The sequence below is a fragment of the Pristis pectinata genome, chromosome 8 (genome assembly GCF_009764475.1).
Source record: "Pristis pectinata isolate sPriPec2 chromosome 8, sPriPec2.1.pri, whole genome shotgun sequence".
Classification (NCBI taxonomy): domain Eukaryota; kingdom Metazoa; phylum Chordata; class Chondrichthyes; order Rhinopristiformes; family Pristidae; genus Pristis; species Pristis pectinata.
This window is the reverse complement of record NC_067412.1, coordinates 15,311,152-15,330,006: the sequence shown is the minus strand read 5'-3', so window position 1 is coordinate 15,330,006 and position 18,855 is coordinate 15,311,152. Positions and strand designations below refer to the sequence as shown.

The following is an 18,855-nucleotide window of genomic DNA, read 5'->3' as shown; positions in this document are numbered from 1 at the left end:
GTTGAATTTCTCCCCGTAAAGGAGAGACATGAATGCAGGTACAATGGAGATTTGCACCTAATCAGTCTTGCTGAGCATGTGTGAGAAATGATTCTGTTTTGTGCTTGCTTTCAAAATAAAACCAGCTTGATTTAATTAGGTAGTAGATTTGCAGCCCCACTCTGAAGATTGATCATTTCATGCAGGATAGCAGTCCTGAGGGAATGCTGCGACATCAGTGGCCTGCTCTTCAGGTGAGGACTTAAGATGATGGTCTGCTGCCTGTTGGTGTTGTAGTTCATTAGCTAATGAAATGGAAGTAATAGAAAATGAAGCAGCTTGCCCAGTGTCCTAAGCGTCATTTCCCCTTCCACTAACACCAAAGTAACAAATAATACCACGTCAATGTGGTAGAAATAGGAGTCAGCCATCTAGCCCTTTGAACTGCTCCACCATTCTTAAAACTCAGGCCAATCTTCTACCTCAGCTTCATTTTCCAGTACCATCCCCATATCCTGTGATTCCATTAATATCCAGAAATCTATCAACATTTGTTTTTAATGAACACAATGACTGAGCCTCCACAGCCCTCTGGAGCAAGAATTTTAAAGGTTCACTACCCTCTCAGTGAAGAAATGTCCTCATCTCCTTATTCACAAACCGTGTCCACTGGTTGCAAACTCCTCAGCCAGGGGGAACACCCTCCCTGCATCTAGCCTGTCAAGCTCTTTTTTTAAATTTTAATGAGATCCTCTGTCTTCTAAAGTGTCCTGTAAATCTTTCTATATAATTTAGAAAGATAGTCCCAGTGGATGTAGCTCCTTATAATTTGATTGCCTGGTTTTCATGCCTCTTAACTGTTGCAAACATTCCTGATCAAAGTATTCCATTGTCAGAGGATTCATTGGTCTGTATCATCTGATGTCCTGCAAAATGGAATGTTTCCAGGTCTTAACAGATCTTTGCAAGGAATATCCAGTACAGAAATTTGCCTTTGATCACCAGCGCTAAATGCAAGAGTATCAACTTCTTATATACAAGTGGATTCCAGTGACTTCAGTGTATCTTAATATTGTAAGTGGGTTCAAGGGACAACTCGTTAGTACACGTTCCTTTTAGCACTAGGTGCCAGAGATGAATTTCTACTCATGACTAGAGTAATAAATATTTTCTGTTGCTGCATGATAAGACAATGCAATTTCTGGGCTACCATTAGAGTTTGTCCTCCATGACCTCATTCCTTTATGAACAGTGAAACTGGAGTTACTGGTGTGAGCTTTAAATTGGTACTGTGAGTCACTGATATTACAGCTCAACTTTTGTTGATCTCAGAATGATCTAAGTCCTGGTAATGCTCTGACCCAAGCAGTTCTGTTCCTTTACTGATTAAGCCATGGTTGACCTAATTTTTTTAAAACAAGGCAGCATTTGAAAATAGATCATTTTTAGCAAATACTAATGTACAAATAAACTAGAATGCAGGATTGTTTGAGTAGATCTCCCTCAATTTTTTTTAAAATTCTATAATCCCACAAAAATTGTAAAGCTGCAGATCTAATGTTATGGAGTGAAAGGGTTCAGACAGATACTAGTCAGGAAGTTCCAGATTGTCAGTAATAGGGATATGATAGCAAAGTGGTTAAGTTACTGTATAGGAGCAGGAGCTCTAGATCATCGATCATGTCCCACCTTGGCACCGAGGGAATTTAAATTCAAGTAATTAAATAAATCTGGAATTGGGGGAGAAAAGAAGCTAATTACAATAATTAAACATTAAACTACCAGACTTTCAAACGAAACCATCCGTTTCACTAATGTCATAGGAATCACAGAATGGTTACCACATAAAAGGAGGCCATTTGGCCCATCATGTCTATGCTACTTCTCTTCCAGAGCAACTCACTACTTCCATCTCCCAGCTCTTTTGCCATAGCCTTGCAAATGTTTCTTCACCATATATTTATCCAATTCCCTTCACAAGGCCAAAATGAAACCTGCCTCCACCACATCTGCAGGCAATGCCGTCCAGATTTCAACTACATGATACATTAAAAAGTTCTACTTCATGTCATGCTTAATTCTCTTCCTCTGTATTTTATACCATGTTAATGTGTGAAACACTTCTATGGAATAAATGTACTTTATTACTTCCCTTCACAAAAGGAAACCTACCAGTCTTACTTTATTTGGCTTCTATGTGAAACATAGTTCTGAGGTAACTTTTAAAACTTTATTTTAAAACTTTTAAAACATTATTTATATAGCACAGTAACAAGCCCTTTCAGCACAACAAGCCTGAGCTGCCCAATTACACCCATGTTAACCCACTAACCCATACATCTTTGGAATGTGGGAGGAAACCGGAGCACCTGGAGAAAACCCACACAGTCACGGGGGGAACATACAAACTCCTTACAGACAGCAGCGGGAATTGAACCCCGATCGCTGGCACTGTAATAGCATTACACTAACTGCTATGCTACTGTGCCAGTAATTAGAAATGAACAATAAATGATGCCATTGCCAGTGATGTCCACATCCTATGAGAGAATAAAAAGACATTGAATTAATTTATTGGATGAATACATCACACTCAAAATAGATGCCTTCACAGCTGGTTGCATTTTATAAGCAATTGACTCAGACAAGTAAGTTCACGTTAAGAGCTGTTCAGTGACTGAAGTAGCTAAAGAACTAATCTGTTGCCATGATTAAAGTATCAAGTGACAAATGATACCTTAAAAATGCTTTGCTTTATTTCCTAATTTACATCTGCTAATGGCAATTATTCACTGGGAAATGGACTGTTAATGGCTTGAAGTTCCTATGGTAGATTTCTGTATTACATCAAAAGACCATGATGTCTATATTTTATAGTGTGATAGACATTAACATCACTTGATGATAATATCACACCTAAATGTATCAATAGGCCTAGGGAGATTTTCATTATAATGAGTGCCGTCAGAAATTGGTATTGGTTTATTATTGTCAGTTGTACCGAAGTACAGTGAAAAACTTGTCTTGCATACCAATCGTACAGGTCAATTCATTACACAGATTGCACTGAGGTAGTACAGCGTAAAAACAATAACAGAATACAGAGTAAAGTGTCACAGCTACAGGGAAGTGCATTGCAGGTAGACAGTAAGGTGCAAGGTCAAACAAGGTAGATTGTGAAGTCAAGAGTCCACCTCATTGTATAAGGGAACCCTGCAATAGTCTTATCACAGTGGGATAGAGACTGTCTTTAAGTCTGGTGATACGTGCCCTCAGGCTCCTGTATCTTCTACCCAATAGAAGAGGAGACAAGAGAGAATGACCTGGGTGGGTGGGGTCTTTGATTATGCTGGCTGCTTCACCAAGGCAGCAAGAGGTATAGACAGAGTCCATGGAGGGGAGGCTGGTGTCCGTGATGCGTTGCGCTGTGTCCACAACTCTCTGCAGTTTCTTGTGGTCCTGGGCAGAGGAGTTCCCGTACCAAGCCGTGATACATCCAGATAGGATGCTTTCTATGGTGCATCGGTAAAAGTTGGTGAGTGTCAAAGGGGACAAACCAAACTTCTTTAGCCTCGTGAGGAAGTAGAGGCGCTGGTGAGATTTCTTGGCCGTGACGTCTACGTGGTTGGATTAGGACGGGCTGTCGGTAATGTTCACTCCTAGGAACTTGAAGCTCTCAACCCTCTCAACCTCAGCACCATTGATGTAGACAGGTGCACGTACACCACCCTCTTTCCTGTAGTCAATGACCAGTTCTTTTGCTTTGCTGACATTGAGGTTGTTGTCATGACACCATTCCACTAAGCTCTCTATCTCCTTCCTGTACTCCGACTCATCATTATTTGAGATATGGACTACTACGGTGGTATTGTCTGCAAACTTGTAAATGGAGTTAGAGCAGAATCTGGCCATGCAGTCATGAGTATATTGGGAGTAGAGGGCTGAGGATGCAGCCTTGTGGGGCACCAGTGTTAGGAATAATCGTGCTGGAGGTGTTGCTGCCTATCCTCACTGATTGCAGTCTGTTGGTCAGAAAGTCAAGAATCCAGTTGCAGAGGGAGGTGTTGAGTCCCAGGTCTCGGAGTTTGGTGATGAATTTGTTTGGAATTATAGTATTGAAGGCAGAGTTGTAGTCAATCATAAAACATATTGGTTATCATCAATTTAGTCTGTTATGCTCCTTGTCCAAATTCACATTTAAGACATCTGTTCACAGCAGGCCATTCAGGGACTGACAATGGGTCCTGCCACCTAACGCAGACTTTAGATGGCATGAACATTTGATTTAGTGGGGTTCTAGGGTGGAAAAGTCTGATGGAAGCTGAATGTTGCTGAACAGTCAGTGGGGACTTGCTTTAATCTAATTAACAATACCAAGGAGTATCATCTTCTGTGTAACTGACTGTGACCATGCTGAGCTACCTGGAAACAGGCCCTATAATCTATGAAATTGGAGCAGATCTGAATGTGAAAGGAGATTTGCAATGGGAAAATCTGTAGGGGGAGGGGAATGGAGTGAACAGGGAAGCAGATACACTTCTGATTATTCTTTAGTTTCTAATTATTCACTTGTGCTGAAGGTAACTCCCACAAGGTTTTATTTCTCCTTCAGCTGTTAAACTCCTGTTGAAGGTGTGATCTGCATTCTCGGTAATTTTTGTATAAGCAAGAGGTTTACTGAGAAACTAGAGAAATGATACCATACATCAAACAAAACCTTCATCCATGTTAACAGGCAGCTTGAGGAGAAGCTCGTTAATCGCATCAGAGCTTCTTCATCTTCTAAAGCTGCAAATTTGTGTTTACAGTAGGAACTGGCAGTTGGTCATTTGACTGTATCAAATATTCTCTTAGCGTGTACCATATTGACACCATCTGTTGCAAAGGCTGTGCCTATCATTTTTCATAACCTCTTTATAATATACACACCTATTCCTCCAGTTGATTAAACAGTATTGTACTTAAGGCTCAATCTGAAGCATTATTTTATATTTTTTTCATGAAAATAACCCAGGGATATTAAACTTTCCTAATATTTGCATTAAATTTAAAAACTTCTTTAAAGATTAGTGAAGTAATCAGATGATTCTCTGGAGTTATACAGTTGTTATCTATCTGCCTTATGAGTTCCTATTCTCCAGTGCAGTAACATGCAGAGATCTCCAGAAGATGTGGCTGGTTTATTCAAGGTTCTTCAAAGACTGTGCACATGTGCATAATGATACGCACATGATCAAATATATCATGAAGAAGCATCACATTTATTTACATATGCTACACACTGTTTCCCCCTTTTAAAAGAGTGAATCTGATGACATTTACAGATTTACTGAGTTTTGAGTTCTCTTTGATCATCCAAAACTGTACTGATGTTAATGTTGGAAACAACAGATGGTTTTCATATAGTGCTTCTTGACTGTCTTCAGTCATGCTCTGTGTCAACTCTTCTTCAACAATTGTGGGAATCATTTTAGGAACACATTCAAACTCTTGGAAACATGGAAAATAGGAGCAGGAGCAGGAACAGGCCATTCGGCCTCTGAGCCTGTTCTAACATTCAGTATAATGATAGCGAATCATCTATCTCAATACCATATTGCCATTCTTTTTGCCTATTTCTTGATGCCTTTTGTGTCTAGAAATTTATTTATCTCCTTTTTAAACACATTAAGTGACTTGGCCTCTACAGCCCTCTGTATTATCAAATGTGTTGAATTTAATACTGTATACTCAGACTAATCAGTAATGAAATGAACAATAACTTTTCATCATATAAAACAGCTGCTTACAACTACATTGAGTCAAGAAGTGCTGAGTATCCACATAATGGATACAATGTATACAGTAACTGAGATCATCATATAATGTCAGGAATTCTTTCGAAGTGCCAACCAATTGCCATATCCAACAAGATAAAATCTAATCATTTCCTCTTGACATTCAGAGGCATTACCATTTCTAAGTACCCCACCATCAATATCCTAGGCATCACCATTGACCAGAAACTCAATTGGAGCCACATTAATATCAAGGCTATAAGAGCAGGTCAAAGGCTGGGTATACTTCATCGAGTGATTCACCTCCTGACAACCCAAGGCCTCTCCACTGTTTGTGAGGCACAAGTCAAATGTGTGATGGAATATTCTTCCTTTGCCTGGATGAGTGTAATCCCAACTATTGTCATGATGCTCAGCAGCATCCAGGACAAAGCCGCCTGCTTATTTGGCAATCCAAAGCAACCTAAACATATATTTCTTTCACAACGGTGCATAGTGGTTGCAGTGTATACACCATCTACAAAATGCACTGTCCTCCCAAACCCACAATTTCTACCACCAGGAAGGACCCTGTGAATTATAGGCCCTGAGTATTGCAGGCAGTGTTCACTCCTAGTAAGATTTAGGTGCAGTTTTGGTGGATGACAGTGACGTCATCAAGTTGTGGGATATGCAGGTTTGAAGAAGAAAACACAAATCAGAAGGGCAAGAAGATTTTGCGTTCACTTTAAAAATGGTGAAATGCTCTGCTTAATTTGCAAAGTATCACAGGCTACAAAGTGACTACAAACCTCCACTACAAAATGAATCATAAGTTTTCATCCAAAGGTACTCCAAGGTCATAATCAAGGAAAAGACAAGATTGCAGCATTAAAATCATGCTGAATCAACCAGCAAACACTAATGTTTGTGTTCGGTTAGGTAGCTGACAGAACACACCGAATATGGAGATATTTTTTCATGGAATATCATTCATGCTAAACGTCCAAATTCTGATGGAGAATTTGTTAAGAATATTGCAGAAATGAATTCAATTTTAGCTCTATATAGCACAAAACTATGAAAGGAAATTCTAATTTTCATAAGTCTTATGACCAGAGTGGACACTCACAAGATCTCTGGCTTCAACAGTCATTAACCATAATACATAGTATGGAATGCTTGCAATAAAAATGTATGTATAAAAGTTTTGTGCATCTTTCAGCTCTCCAACTTCTGCATGTTGTTTGCAGCTCTGAGTGCCAGTAGATTTTGTCACCCAACACACCCTGACGTTCGTTTTGTGTCAACTGCCTTTCTTCCACCTTCCCTTCCAAGTTTGCCTGAAACAGACTCAGATGCATCCTGAGTCTTTGGTGCACCAGCTTTTTTGCAGGAATATATCCTGTCTTGAAGTACAGCATCAATCTGCACCCCAGAAGACAATCTGGGAGTAAATGTTTCTGTGTGACCTTACCTGCCTTGCACAACTTGCTTCTCTTGTACATCCTTCACTGTATGTATTTTATGTGCTGGATGCTGTGCCAATCTCTCAGCTTCTCAGTATGAGGCTGGATGGTAAAGAGATGAGAAGCAATATTTGATTCCATTTCCCTTCACAAGGTATTCAAAATTAAATGATCAAAATTGTGGTCTGATACAGAATCCTAGAGACCATATTGCAAAAGTGGATCCAAGCTCCCCTACAGTGCATTCAGTGCATGATCCCACTTACTTTACCTCACTCTTTTTAATGTCTATCCACCAACACCAGGAAGTTGCCCACACCTCTGTGGACATGCTGGATTGGTTTTGAGGGCCACTTTCATATTTGGAGTGGAGTTCGTGGTGGTTATGATCTTCGCAAACTGTGCACATACTGGCTATCTCTTCTGCATCTTTGTCCTTGCCACGTCAATGGACAAGGCTAGGAGCTACTGCTTTTATGTTAACAATACCGAAATTCTATGAATGAAGTATCTCCATTATTCTGATTTGGAATTCTTTGGGTGCAATTGCTCTACAGGCCTTTTTAATGCAGCCCTGATTTCTGGACAGCTCATAATAAGTATAAGAAGGTTTATATTCTCATTCAAAGATGTATCTGAAACAGTCCAGGCACTTTATACTTGCTTTAATAGTGGATCCTTCTGTGTCAATTTTGCTATCCCCACCACTTTGACTACCTTATGTAGTCAATATAATGGTTACAATGCAGTTGTGAAGTCAGGTAGAACATTTCATATATGCAATATTTTCTTTCAACGCAAAAGGAGGCCATTTTGGCCCAGCTCACAGAGTAATACCATTCCCCCACTCATTTTCCCCTGTAGCCTATTCTCCCCATATTCCCAACAACTCCTTCCAGATTCCATCACTCACCTACGTACTCAGAGTAATTGAAAGTGATCAACTAACCTACCAACTTGCACATCTTTGGGATGTGGAAGGCAAAATGGAGCTTCCAGTGGGAATCCATGCAGTCACAAGGAAAATGTGCTAACTCCACACAGACAGCACGAGGTCAGGATTGAACCTTGCAGGAGCTCTAAGGCAGCAGCCCTACTAGCTACACCACTCTGTCGCTAGCTGAGGTAATATTGGATCATGCCTAGGGAAGTCAGAAGTTTGGTAACATTCTACGTTTTCCAGCCCTGACCTCAACCTTTTCCTTAACTGGCTGCAGATCATTTGCATCCACCCTTCAAACCCAAATAAACCACTTCCCTCTGCCCAAAAGCATCATAACACTTTTTGAGTTTAACATCATGCTCATGAACTCTCCTGACTTTACCGTCTCATCCCTGGTGACTTTTGGCTGTTGGTTGTTATTTAGTGTTGACCTTCTTAATCTAAAGTTAATTGTGTTTATACAATATACATGAGACAGGGTCAGCTTGGTAAATATCTCAGTCCTCATCAATTCATCCTACAGATCTCACAACATCTCTAAACTGGAGAAACAAAGGACGGCAGATGCTGGAACCTAGATGAAAAATGCTATCATGCTGGAGGAACTCAGCAGGCCAGGCAGCATCCGTGGAGAAAAGCAGGTGGTCAACGTTTTGGGTCAGGACCCTTCTTCAGAACTGAAGATAGGAAAAGGGGAAAAGCCCAACATATAGGAGGGAAAAGCAGAGCAGTGATAGGTGGACAAAAGAGGGGAGGTGGGGTGGGCACAAGGTGGTGACGGGTAGATTCAGGTAAAAGATAGTGATAGGCAGGTGTAGGGGAGGAGGGGAGAGCAGATCCACCAGGGGATGGGTCAAAGGTAAGGAGGAAAAAAGGGGGTAGAAGAAAGAGAGAGAGGCTAGGAAAGGGAAGAAAAGAAGAGACATGGTTGGGGGTGGGTGTGGGGGGGAGGGGAAGTGAGTGGGGATTACTTAAAGTGGGAGAATTCAATGTTCATGCCATTAGACTGCAAGGTTCCAAGATGGAAAATGAGGTGCTGTTCCTCCAGTTTGTGCTTGGAATTCTCCTGACAGTGGAGGAGGCCGAGGACTAACATATCTGTAGTGGTGTGGGAGGGGGAGTTGAAGTGACCGGCAATGGGGAGATGCAGGTCGTGGTTATGGACACAGGTGTTCTGCGAAACGGTCACCTAGTCTGCGTTTCGTCTCGCCAGTGTAGACGAGGCCACACTTGGAGCACCGAATGCCATCGATGATATTAAGGGAGGTGCAGGTGAATCTGTCTCCACTGAAAGGACTGTTTGGGTTTGCATCTCCCCGTTGTAGAGTGCATAAATGTGCATAGCAATGCACACATCATTGAATATGTCATGCAGTGACATCACATTTACTCATACAACTGCCAAATTAGATCCATAATTAATTTACATACTACTAAAAAAGTGCATCCAGCTTATATGAAGTATTTTCTCAAGCTAAGTGAAATGATTCATAAGCTGAATCTGAAATTTAATCAGGCGTTTGCAAATCAGTAGACAAATTTGTTCACAATGACTTCAGTTGTGATTTTTCAAATGCACTTAGATATTTGCAAGTTAATGCAATTTAGAAACTAAAAAACATTCACCTGAAATAATTAAATGAATGTATGAGGTAAAATCATACTTCTTTATATACATTGGAAAATGCTTAAGCATTCCCACTCTAATATTAACAAAGCACAGTTTTAAGATTATAGCTAAATATTTCTGTGGATACAAATTAAGCATCTACAGAATCTTGTAATCTTTCATGTAATTATCTTATTATGTGAAAACTGTAATGAATCAGTCCACAGTCCAATTCACATTCACAGTGGCCTGAGCTTTGTAGGCATAACAATTGCAACAATTGCAGCATTTGCCACAACACACCATGAAACCTGTAGAAGCTAATGGAATAAGCGTATAAACAATTACAAATGGACATCGATAATTTATTTATTATCCATTTAAATCATTCGGAGCATTGATGTACAGAGGGATCTTGGGATGCAAGTCCATAGTTCCCTGAAAGTGGCAACACTAGTAGATAGGGTGGTAAAGATGGTGCATAGCATATTTGCCTTTATTGGTTGGGGCACTGAATATAAAAGTTGGCAAGTCATGTTGCAGCTGCATAAAACTTTCATTAGGCCATCTTTAGAGTATTGTGTGTAGCTCTTGTCACCACATTACAGGAAGGATGTGGAGGCTTTGCTGAGGGTGCAGAAGAGGTTCACCAGGATGTTGCCTGGATTAGAGAGTATTAGCTATTAGGAGAGATCAGACAAACATGGATTGTTTACTCTACAGCATTGGAGGCAGAGGTGTGAACTGATTGGGTCTTTATCCCAGTGTGAAAATATCATATACTATAGGGCATAAAGATGGGAGGGAGAAGACGAGAGGTTTAAAGGAGATCTGCAAGGCAAGTTTTTGTTTTTCAGAGAGTGGTAGGTGCCTGGAACACGCTGCCAGGGGTAGTGGTGGAAGCAGATACTATAGCAACATTTAAGAGGCATTTAGACAGGCACATGAACAGACGGGGTTGGAGGGATATAGACCACTTTCAGGCAGATGGGATTAGTTTAAATCAGCATCATATCTGGCACAGATATTGTGGGCTGAAGGGTCTATTCCTGTGCTGTACTGTTCTTTGTGTTCTATGTGTTAAAAACTTGCTGTTTATCTCATCGTCTGCTGCCTGTGAAAATCTCGCAATTGTGAATGCAACTGATGCAGTTTGATGATATTACTTTTACTGGAATCCAGACAGCAACTACCTTGAGGCCTTAGCAGGGGCTTGTGTTAGGTGGTGGGCGGTGGTGCAGAAGAGGCAAATCCCTTCCTTCCCGTTGATTATTGCTGATTATTAGGAGGGGATGTACTCATTCTGCACCCCTGCCACTACCCAGCACAAGCCCCTGCCATCACATGCCATCTCACTTTCATATTATTTCATTGCTCTTGTGTCTATAATATCAAAATGATATCTCTTTGTGTAAAAATGGAATAAATCACTAAAATTCTCACATCATACTCAGTATACTGCCTTTTGGAAGATCTTAGTGATTTCAAATTCTGCATGAAGTTTATGTAAAATGTACATTGGTTATGTATTTCCTGTGTTTACTTCCTATTTGCTGGGTGTAGTGGTCTTTTTTTGGGTACAAATGGATTACCACCTGTGGGGCCATTGCTTCAACTTTATTAACTCTGAATACATTTGATATCAAAAGGCAGATTAATGTGCCAACATCATGTTTCTTATAATTATTAGCTAGAATATTTAACAAAAACACATTTACTTAGTGTCTTCCATGATGTCTTTAAGTGATCTCTAACCATCCATTATGGTACAAAACAGAGCAGCCCACTTAAACATACCATGCTCGCATAAACAGCCAAGAATGATATTGACTGAAAAAAATAGTTTTAGTAATGAAGGATACAGATTAGGTAGGACACCAAGCATAACTCTCCTACTACTATTCTTCAAAATAATACTGTGGGATCTTTTATCTCCACCTAGTATTGAATTACCACCTCGTTAAACCAACAGCAATTCCTGCACTACTGTCCTCCCTTAGTACATCACTGGTATGCCATGCTAGATTTTTGTGCTCAAGACTCTGGAGCAGGACTTGAACCCACAACTTTCTGACCCAGAAGTGAGAATGTTGCCAACTGAGCTACCACTGAATACTTATAGAAATACAAATGGTCTGAAATTTTTGGATTAACATAACTGAATAAACCTACACTTATTTTATTTAGTACTTAAATATTATTTATGGAAATACTTTGGGATCATTTTCTCATAATTGAAAGAGCCAGAGAAAAAACATACATTTGTTAATTTGCAGAGACTGCAATAAAAAAAAGGATGTATTACAGTTATGATTAATTTCATTGGCAGACTACAATTTTGCACCCTTTTTTTATACAATGCTGACAGGCTGGAGAAATTCAACACTTGAGGTGGTGTTGAAACAGAGACTATGTCAACATTTTATAGCAGATTAGAGGGGTTGTTAAAAAAAGAGGCATAAGGGAATATGGGAGAGACTGCAGATGCTGGAATCTGGAGCAATAACCAAAGTGCTGGAAGAACTCAGTGGGTCAGGCCACACATTGGGAGGGAAATGGGCAGTCGACATTTTGGGTCTGTACAGAGAAAGGGTCTTAACATGAAATGTCAACTGTCCATTTCCCACCACAGATGCAGCCTGACCTGCAGAGTTCCTCCAGCATTTTGTTTGTTGCTGAAGGGAACTTTGGAACTAAATGAACACATGGGATTAAGACTATTGCTTTGGTAGACGATGAGCACCAATAGGGAATGACTGAGGCCAGCATCCTTTCTACATGTTGTAATTTCTATGTAATTACAAAGTTTTAATTGAGTCGCTTGTTAGACTGTTTCAGGGGGTAGTTAAGATTCAACAACTTCATTGGGGATCTGGATTCAGATATCGGACAAATACATGCAGATTGGGACAAAAGAGTTTGTCACTGAAGTACATTAGATGCTTACGACAATTCATTATATTCACTACTACTAACAACAGATTTACTTGATCAATTGAATCTAAATTCCTTAGGAACTGTGGTCGGATTTGACTCTGGGTCTCTGGATCTTTGGTGCGGGCCTCTTGGTTATTAGTCGAATAATATAATCACTATGATATTACTTCCTTTAATTCATTATTAAGTATATATCCAGGTCCCTTGTGAGAGTAACTGTTGAATCTATCACCTTTTCAGGCAGTGTATTCCGTATCATGCTTAAAAAGGTGGTTCTCAATTTCCCATTGGTTCTTTTGGCAATTACCTTAATGTGGTGACCATAAAAAGTGCTGAAGGAGAATGGAACTCTGAAGTGTGAGATTTGTTTTCCAACATTGATCTGTAAAACTATCTCACCACGAGTTTTGAATTTTGACATTTCTGTATTTCTTTCAGCACCTTAGAGATTATTACAAATCTGCCCTTCAAACCAAAAATGACTTCTGGAAGAATTACAATTGTTTTAAGTATGTGCATATTTAAAATATGCAAATGGGCCAGTTGGATCAATTTCAACACAAAATTACAAATAAGGTTAAAACATTTTTCAATTAATGATGTAAAATATCAAATCAATGCATTAAATATTTCTCACCAGTAACTTATAACCAATAAGTTTCTTATAACCACTCTGTTTCTTTTTGAGAGAAAAGTGTATTTTATTTTAATGTTAAAAACAAATATTGTACATAGCAATCATTTAAACAATATGCTCAAAAATGCAGTTTTCAAGATTAAGCACCAGGGACCTGAATTCTTTGAGGTCATGTGCACTGGATTGATTCCCTCCAGCCTGGCAGTGGCAATTTATTATACATTATTGATGATTAATGTCATTCTCATACCTCTCTGTGGATATTGACCGCTCTAATAAAGGTTGTGCCAGTTGTCTGCCTGATCACTTGTTGAGAACAAAGGCATTTCAAGCCTACGTATGTAAGCAAACAAATGCCACTAAGACATAGAACATAAGTGGCCCTGTGACTCACAATCAAAACAACTCAATGAACCATAGCATGCCCAGAAGCAACGTATCGTAATAAAATGCTACATACAGTGACCTTAGTATGATTTGTTTAAATTACATAAAGCTCATTGCCATTTCCATCTCACTCTTTGTTTTCTAGCGAAGTGTGGATGAAGCCAATTAATGTAATCACAAAAAGGAATGTTTACCCGATCTCAGTCAAAAGGCTGCTATCAAAAGAATCTTTAAATAAGCCAACATCTTAGCATGCCTCAGAAATATCCTTTCAAAGACATGGATTGTTTTAAAAACCTACATTTTACCAATGTAGTATCTTGTTAAAAGTTGTGAATTAAATATAAAACTCACAGTAATCATTGGATTGTCTCAAAAATTTTCTGGTTCCTATTACTCCGCAGTTGACAACGGCAAGAAAAATGACTGTTCCCAACAGCCTTTGATTCTGACCCCTATCAATGTTCTAACTTGTTCTGACAGCCTTCATTTATGTTTTCTGATTGATTCACTCTGATGTTAATTAATATTGTTAACGACTAAGCTCCACACCTGGTAGGAAAAAGTTGATTTTTCTTGAGATATGGTGACATTAACACAGCTCCAATCAAATAATGTGAATTAAAGTGCTTAATCTTAATCTCTATCCTTTCTTCTGATTTACCAAAGCATTTAATGGAAGAAATAATGTGAATAGATATTGTTAGCACATTTAACCCTAATATTGAGGAGATTTGTCTCTGAATGTGTATTTTAAACTATTCTTTGCTTGGTTGATGAAGCAAAATTGCCCGGCAACAATGTTAATTGACAATCCCCAATTTTCCATGGTTAGCTTATTTGAATAATTATTCATAGCTGCTCATGCGTTTTAGCCTTGGGCTGGGGCCACACCTCATGGGGATTGGATGATCTGGTCAGTAGGTCTAAATTTAAAAATATATATTCAATTAAAGGTAAATGTCTTAAAAAGTATTGTGCAGTATAATACATTAAAATGTACTTATTCCCACAAAAGCAAAACAATGTGAATTCTGGAAAGCAGAAAATGCTGTAAATATTCAGGTCAGAAAGCATCTGTGGAGAGGAAAATGTAGTGTTAACATTCTGGTTGGTGACTTCCTGGCTGTTTTTAACTCTTGCTGAGCTGGGGAGTGAAAAGTACCAAGTGTTAATAAAGTGAATAGAAATCCACATTGTGAATGGAAACCAGCTTCTGTGGGCAGCTGTGGACATCCAGCTCCTGTTGGATCAGCTAGTGACTTAGCTACATAGATACACAAAATGATGTGAAGTTGGGGTGCCCTGCTTGACTCTTCGGGGTGACTTTCTGACAGCACATGCTGGGGAATCTGCCATTGGATAATCAATTATTCAGTTGAAATTGGATGAGATTTATACATAATTTTTGCCATAGACCACAAGTCATGAATCCCATCAGAAATGAATCCAAGCAGTTAGCATATTTATGGAAATAAATTCCATCCTGCAAATTTGCATGACGCCAGTCCTATGTCAACCTGCCAGAGGACATTTGGCCACATGACCAGATAGCCATCGCTAATTAGTTAGGAAGCTAAAAGGTAGTAATGCAGTCCCAGATTTTCATTGAAATTATTAACTACTTAAGCTTTGCCCTTGAAGTCTGACATCATCTGAACTCATGTTATAGCTGAACTCATCCAGCTATAAAAGTTACAATCACTGTTCTGGATTTAACATTAAATAACAAGATATAACTGAACAGCTGAACTGAATAGCTATTTCAGCTAGAATTCAATAATTTCAGTGGGTGATTCTTGACCTATTATCATGATCATGGTTGCCTAGATTAAATGCTATGAGGAAGCACCTACTTTGGAAAAAGAAATAATTTTGATTAGAAAGAAATTAAAATGTTCTCATTGATTTTTTGTGTCCTGGGAACAATGAATTTTGACTCATTAATGCGATACTGATGGGGGAACCAAATCAGTTCTCTGATTCATTAAATACGCTGGGTGTCATTTTAAAGTGACTGGGATGTGCAGATAAGGAATTGCAGCTGCAGTATTTTACACATTCTCTCCACTCTTTCCATTTCTTAGGTCATGTTGGAGCAGATGCAGGGACTCGCCCATCTGGAGCTCTCCGGCTGCAATGACTTCACAGAAGCAGGCCTCTGGTCCAGCCTTAATGCACGGATTACCTCCCTGAGCGTCAGCGACTGTATCAATGTGGCAGATGACGCCATTGCCGCCATTTCACAGCTGTTGCCGAACCTTACGGAGCTGAATTTGCAGGCCTACCATGTGACAGACACAGCCATGGCCTATTTCACTGCCAAGCAAGGATACACCACGCACACCCTACGCCTGAACTCCTGCTGGGAGATCACCAATCATGGTGTGGTGAACATGGTGCACAGCCTGCCCAACCTCACTGCCCTCAGCCTCTCTGGCTGCTCCAAGATCACTGATGATGGCGTGGAGCTGGTAGCGGAAAACTTGAGGAAGCTGCGCTGCTTGGACCTATCATGGTGTCCACGCATCACTGACATGGCGCTGGAGTATATTGCTTGTGATCTGCACAAGCTAGAGGAGCTGATATTGGACAGGTAGACCAAAGGCTACATCTGATAGTAATAATGTTGGCAGTTCCTAAGTTACAGTAAGTCATATCGAATTGCTATCAGGTAACTCATTCAGTAAAATAAAACACAATGTAAAAGAGTGAAGATCAATATAAACTCAAGATTTCAACTTATAGATAAATCTCCAAATGCCATTTTGATTATGGAACAACCAATATTAACTGACAAGTCAGCAAATGCAACCTTTGAGTTCTTATCTCTTTCTTTCTATCTTTCTCTCATTGCTCTTCTTCATAGATTTGTGTTGTTTTTGCTTTATTCATAACCTTCTCAATTCAAAAACAATAATACCTCATAACCTAGAAAACACAAATGAATTTAGAAAATACTGGAAATACTCAGCTTCTGGAGAGAGGGAAACAGAGGGGGGAGGAATTTGTCCTTGAATGGTGTGAAACAAGCAACACAGTACCACTTGCACATTGTGTCCTGCCTCTGAAATATGGCTGCATCGACCTTAATGGAACCAAATTTCAGATGCATAGTGCACATGCAGATTGTAGTTTACTGCATATTTAGCAGTGCCAGCAAAATTAGGATGATGATCTTTCATTTAAATTGGTTTTGCTCCCCACATATGCTGCTCAACCTGCTGAGAATTCTACCATTTTATGTTTTCATTCCTCATGTATTTCCCTAAGATGAAAGACCCACAGCTCATTCTTACCGCAAGCCACTTTCCCAGAAGCTGCCTGATTGTAAAACGCATGCATCAGTTTGATTAAGCGAGCGTCCACCTGCATTTTAACCTTAAGAATCCAGACAGTTAAAGCACCAGTGCAGCCAACGAGAGGTGCTCTGATTCTCCAGTCAAATCACACCACAACTCAGCCCATGTCTGCTGAGAGGTGTTGCTGAGAGACTGGGAACTGGATGGAACCTAGATCGGTTTGAAACCAAGTGGTCATAATCAGATGACTGGAGCCCATCTGTTACTTCTTTGTCCCACGATTCACTTCCAAATAATATATTCTTTGACATTGAATACAATGTTTGTATCTATTGTTGCTATGCTACAGAACTATAATTTGCTAATTGATTTACAGTAGTCATTGTCCGTGAAACTCTGTTGTGGCTTGAGGAACTCGAATAGGCATTGTACTGATTGTGGGCTTGCCAAGAAATGAGGAATAATAGGCTAAGTACAAAGTTGAGAAATATTCATAATTACAACATATTTCAAATGCAATTTAGACTTCAGATTTTGTTGTTGTTTTGGCCACTTATATTTTCACAACAGCTACTTTCAGTGGTTAGAGGTTATCTGATGAATGAGTCCTATTTACTGACATGTACAAAATATTGCCTAACAACCAAACTGCTTTGCTTCACCATGATATACACTGAGAAATGGATAGGACTGAATATTTCTAGGTTTATCTTTCAATTGCCAAACTTTTACTATGTACTGTAGACCATGGAACATCATTTTTATTTGTGAAATGTAGAAGCAAATTGCCATAATGCCAGTAAGACTGCAGTTTTGGTTTCTTTTGGCTTCAACATAGTTGGCAGAAATTGAAGTCTTTTGAACAGATGTTGGTTTATGTGTCCAGGTTTAATATTTTCATCCATATTAATGAGACAGTTGACTTGACTTAATTATATACAAGGTTATGCTTTACCAAAGGATTAAGTTTCCTTTGCTATTCAGATACTGAAAGGGAACCTTTAAAGGAAACAAAGCCTCTCTATCCATGGTACATGACCATGTTAAGGCCTGAGTCAGTATCACTAAAAGAGTGAATCAGTGCTCTGAAGACAGCGGAAACAACGTTGATGGTTGGAAGAGAATCAATGACCTTGACTATTCACCAAAACCATTGAGAGATCAAGCCTACGTCACTGAGTTACGAAAGGCTGGCAAGAAAATTGGTAACTAGGCCTGAGAAAATCATTGTTCTAATATTCCATCTGCCATATGATTATGATATTACCCATTCCTTCAAGGCTTCTGAAAGACTTGGTAAGTCATGAGTTAGTTTCCTTGTTGCCTTTCAATAAAGATGGATATTCTCATAGTAAAGCATAAAAAGTCATTGTTACATGATTAAGTCAATTAATTTCTTGTTAAATGTGGGACACAAAACTTAATTACTGCTTGTCCTTTATATTGTATTTAGATGCAACTTTCAAAGGCTAATCATATAAATTCTTAAATCTCCACAGATGAGCTCTCGTATGGAATGATGCAGGAAACAAGTCACAGATTATGAAGAGAATACTAAGGTGTTGAAGTCCTTCCATCAAGGAGAACTAGGTCATTCAAACTTGAGTACAATCAGGTGGCAGTGCTGGTTCATGTCAGGAAACCACATCAACTGTGGCTATTTCCTTCCTTTACAGTGTATGATGATGGGCTACACTCAGAATGATGCCAATTTTCATCACTGTTTCACACTGATCATCAAAGGAGGCCATTTAAAACCTGCAATTCACAAAGCAATTCTGCATATAGGTGGTAATCTGGAAAGGCTGGATGTGCCATCACATGATACAGTTACTA

The 18,855-nt window shown here is 39.4% G+C and overlaps 1 protein-coding gene across 1 annotated transcript in view; it reads left to right on the top strand.

The window, feature by feature from the left end:
- Positions 1–18,855, top strand: part of fbxl16 (F-box and leucine-rich repeat protein 16) — a 105,595-nt gene that overhangs the window by 46,245 nt on the left and 40,495 nt on the right. Inside the window, 1 exon segment of the mRNA XM_052022423.1 lies at positions 15,805–16,313. Within this exon segment, the coding sequence (XP_051878383.1) occupies positions 15,805–16,313 (509 nt within the window).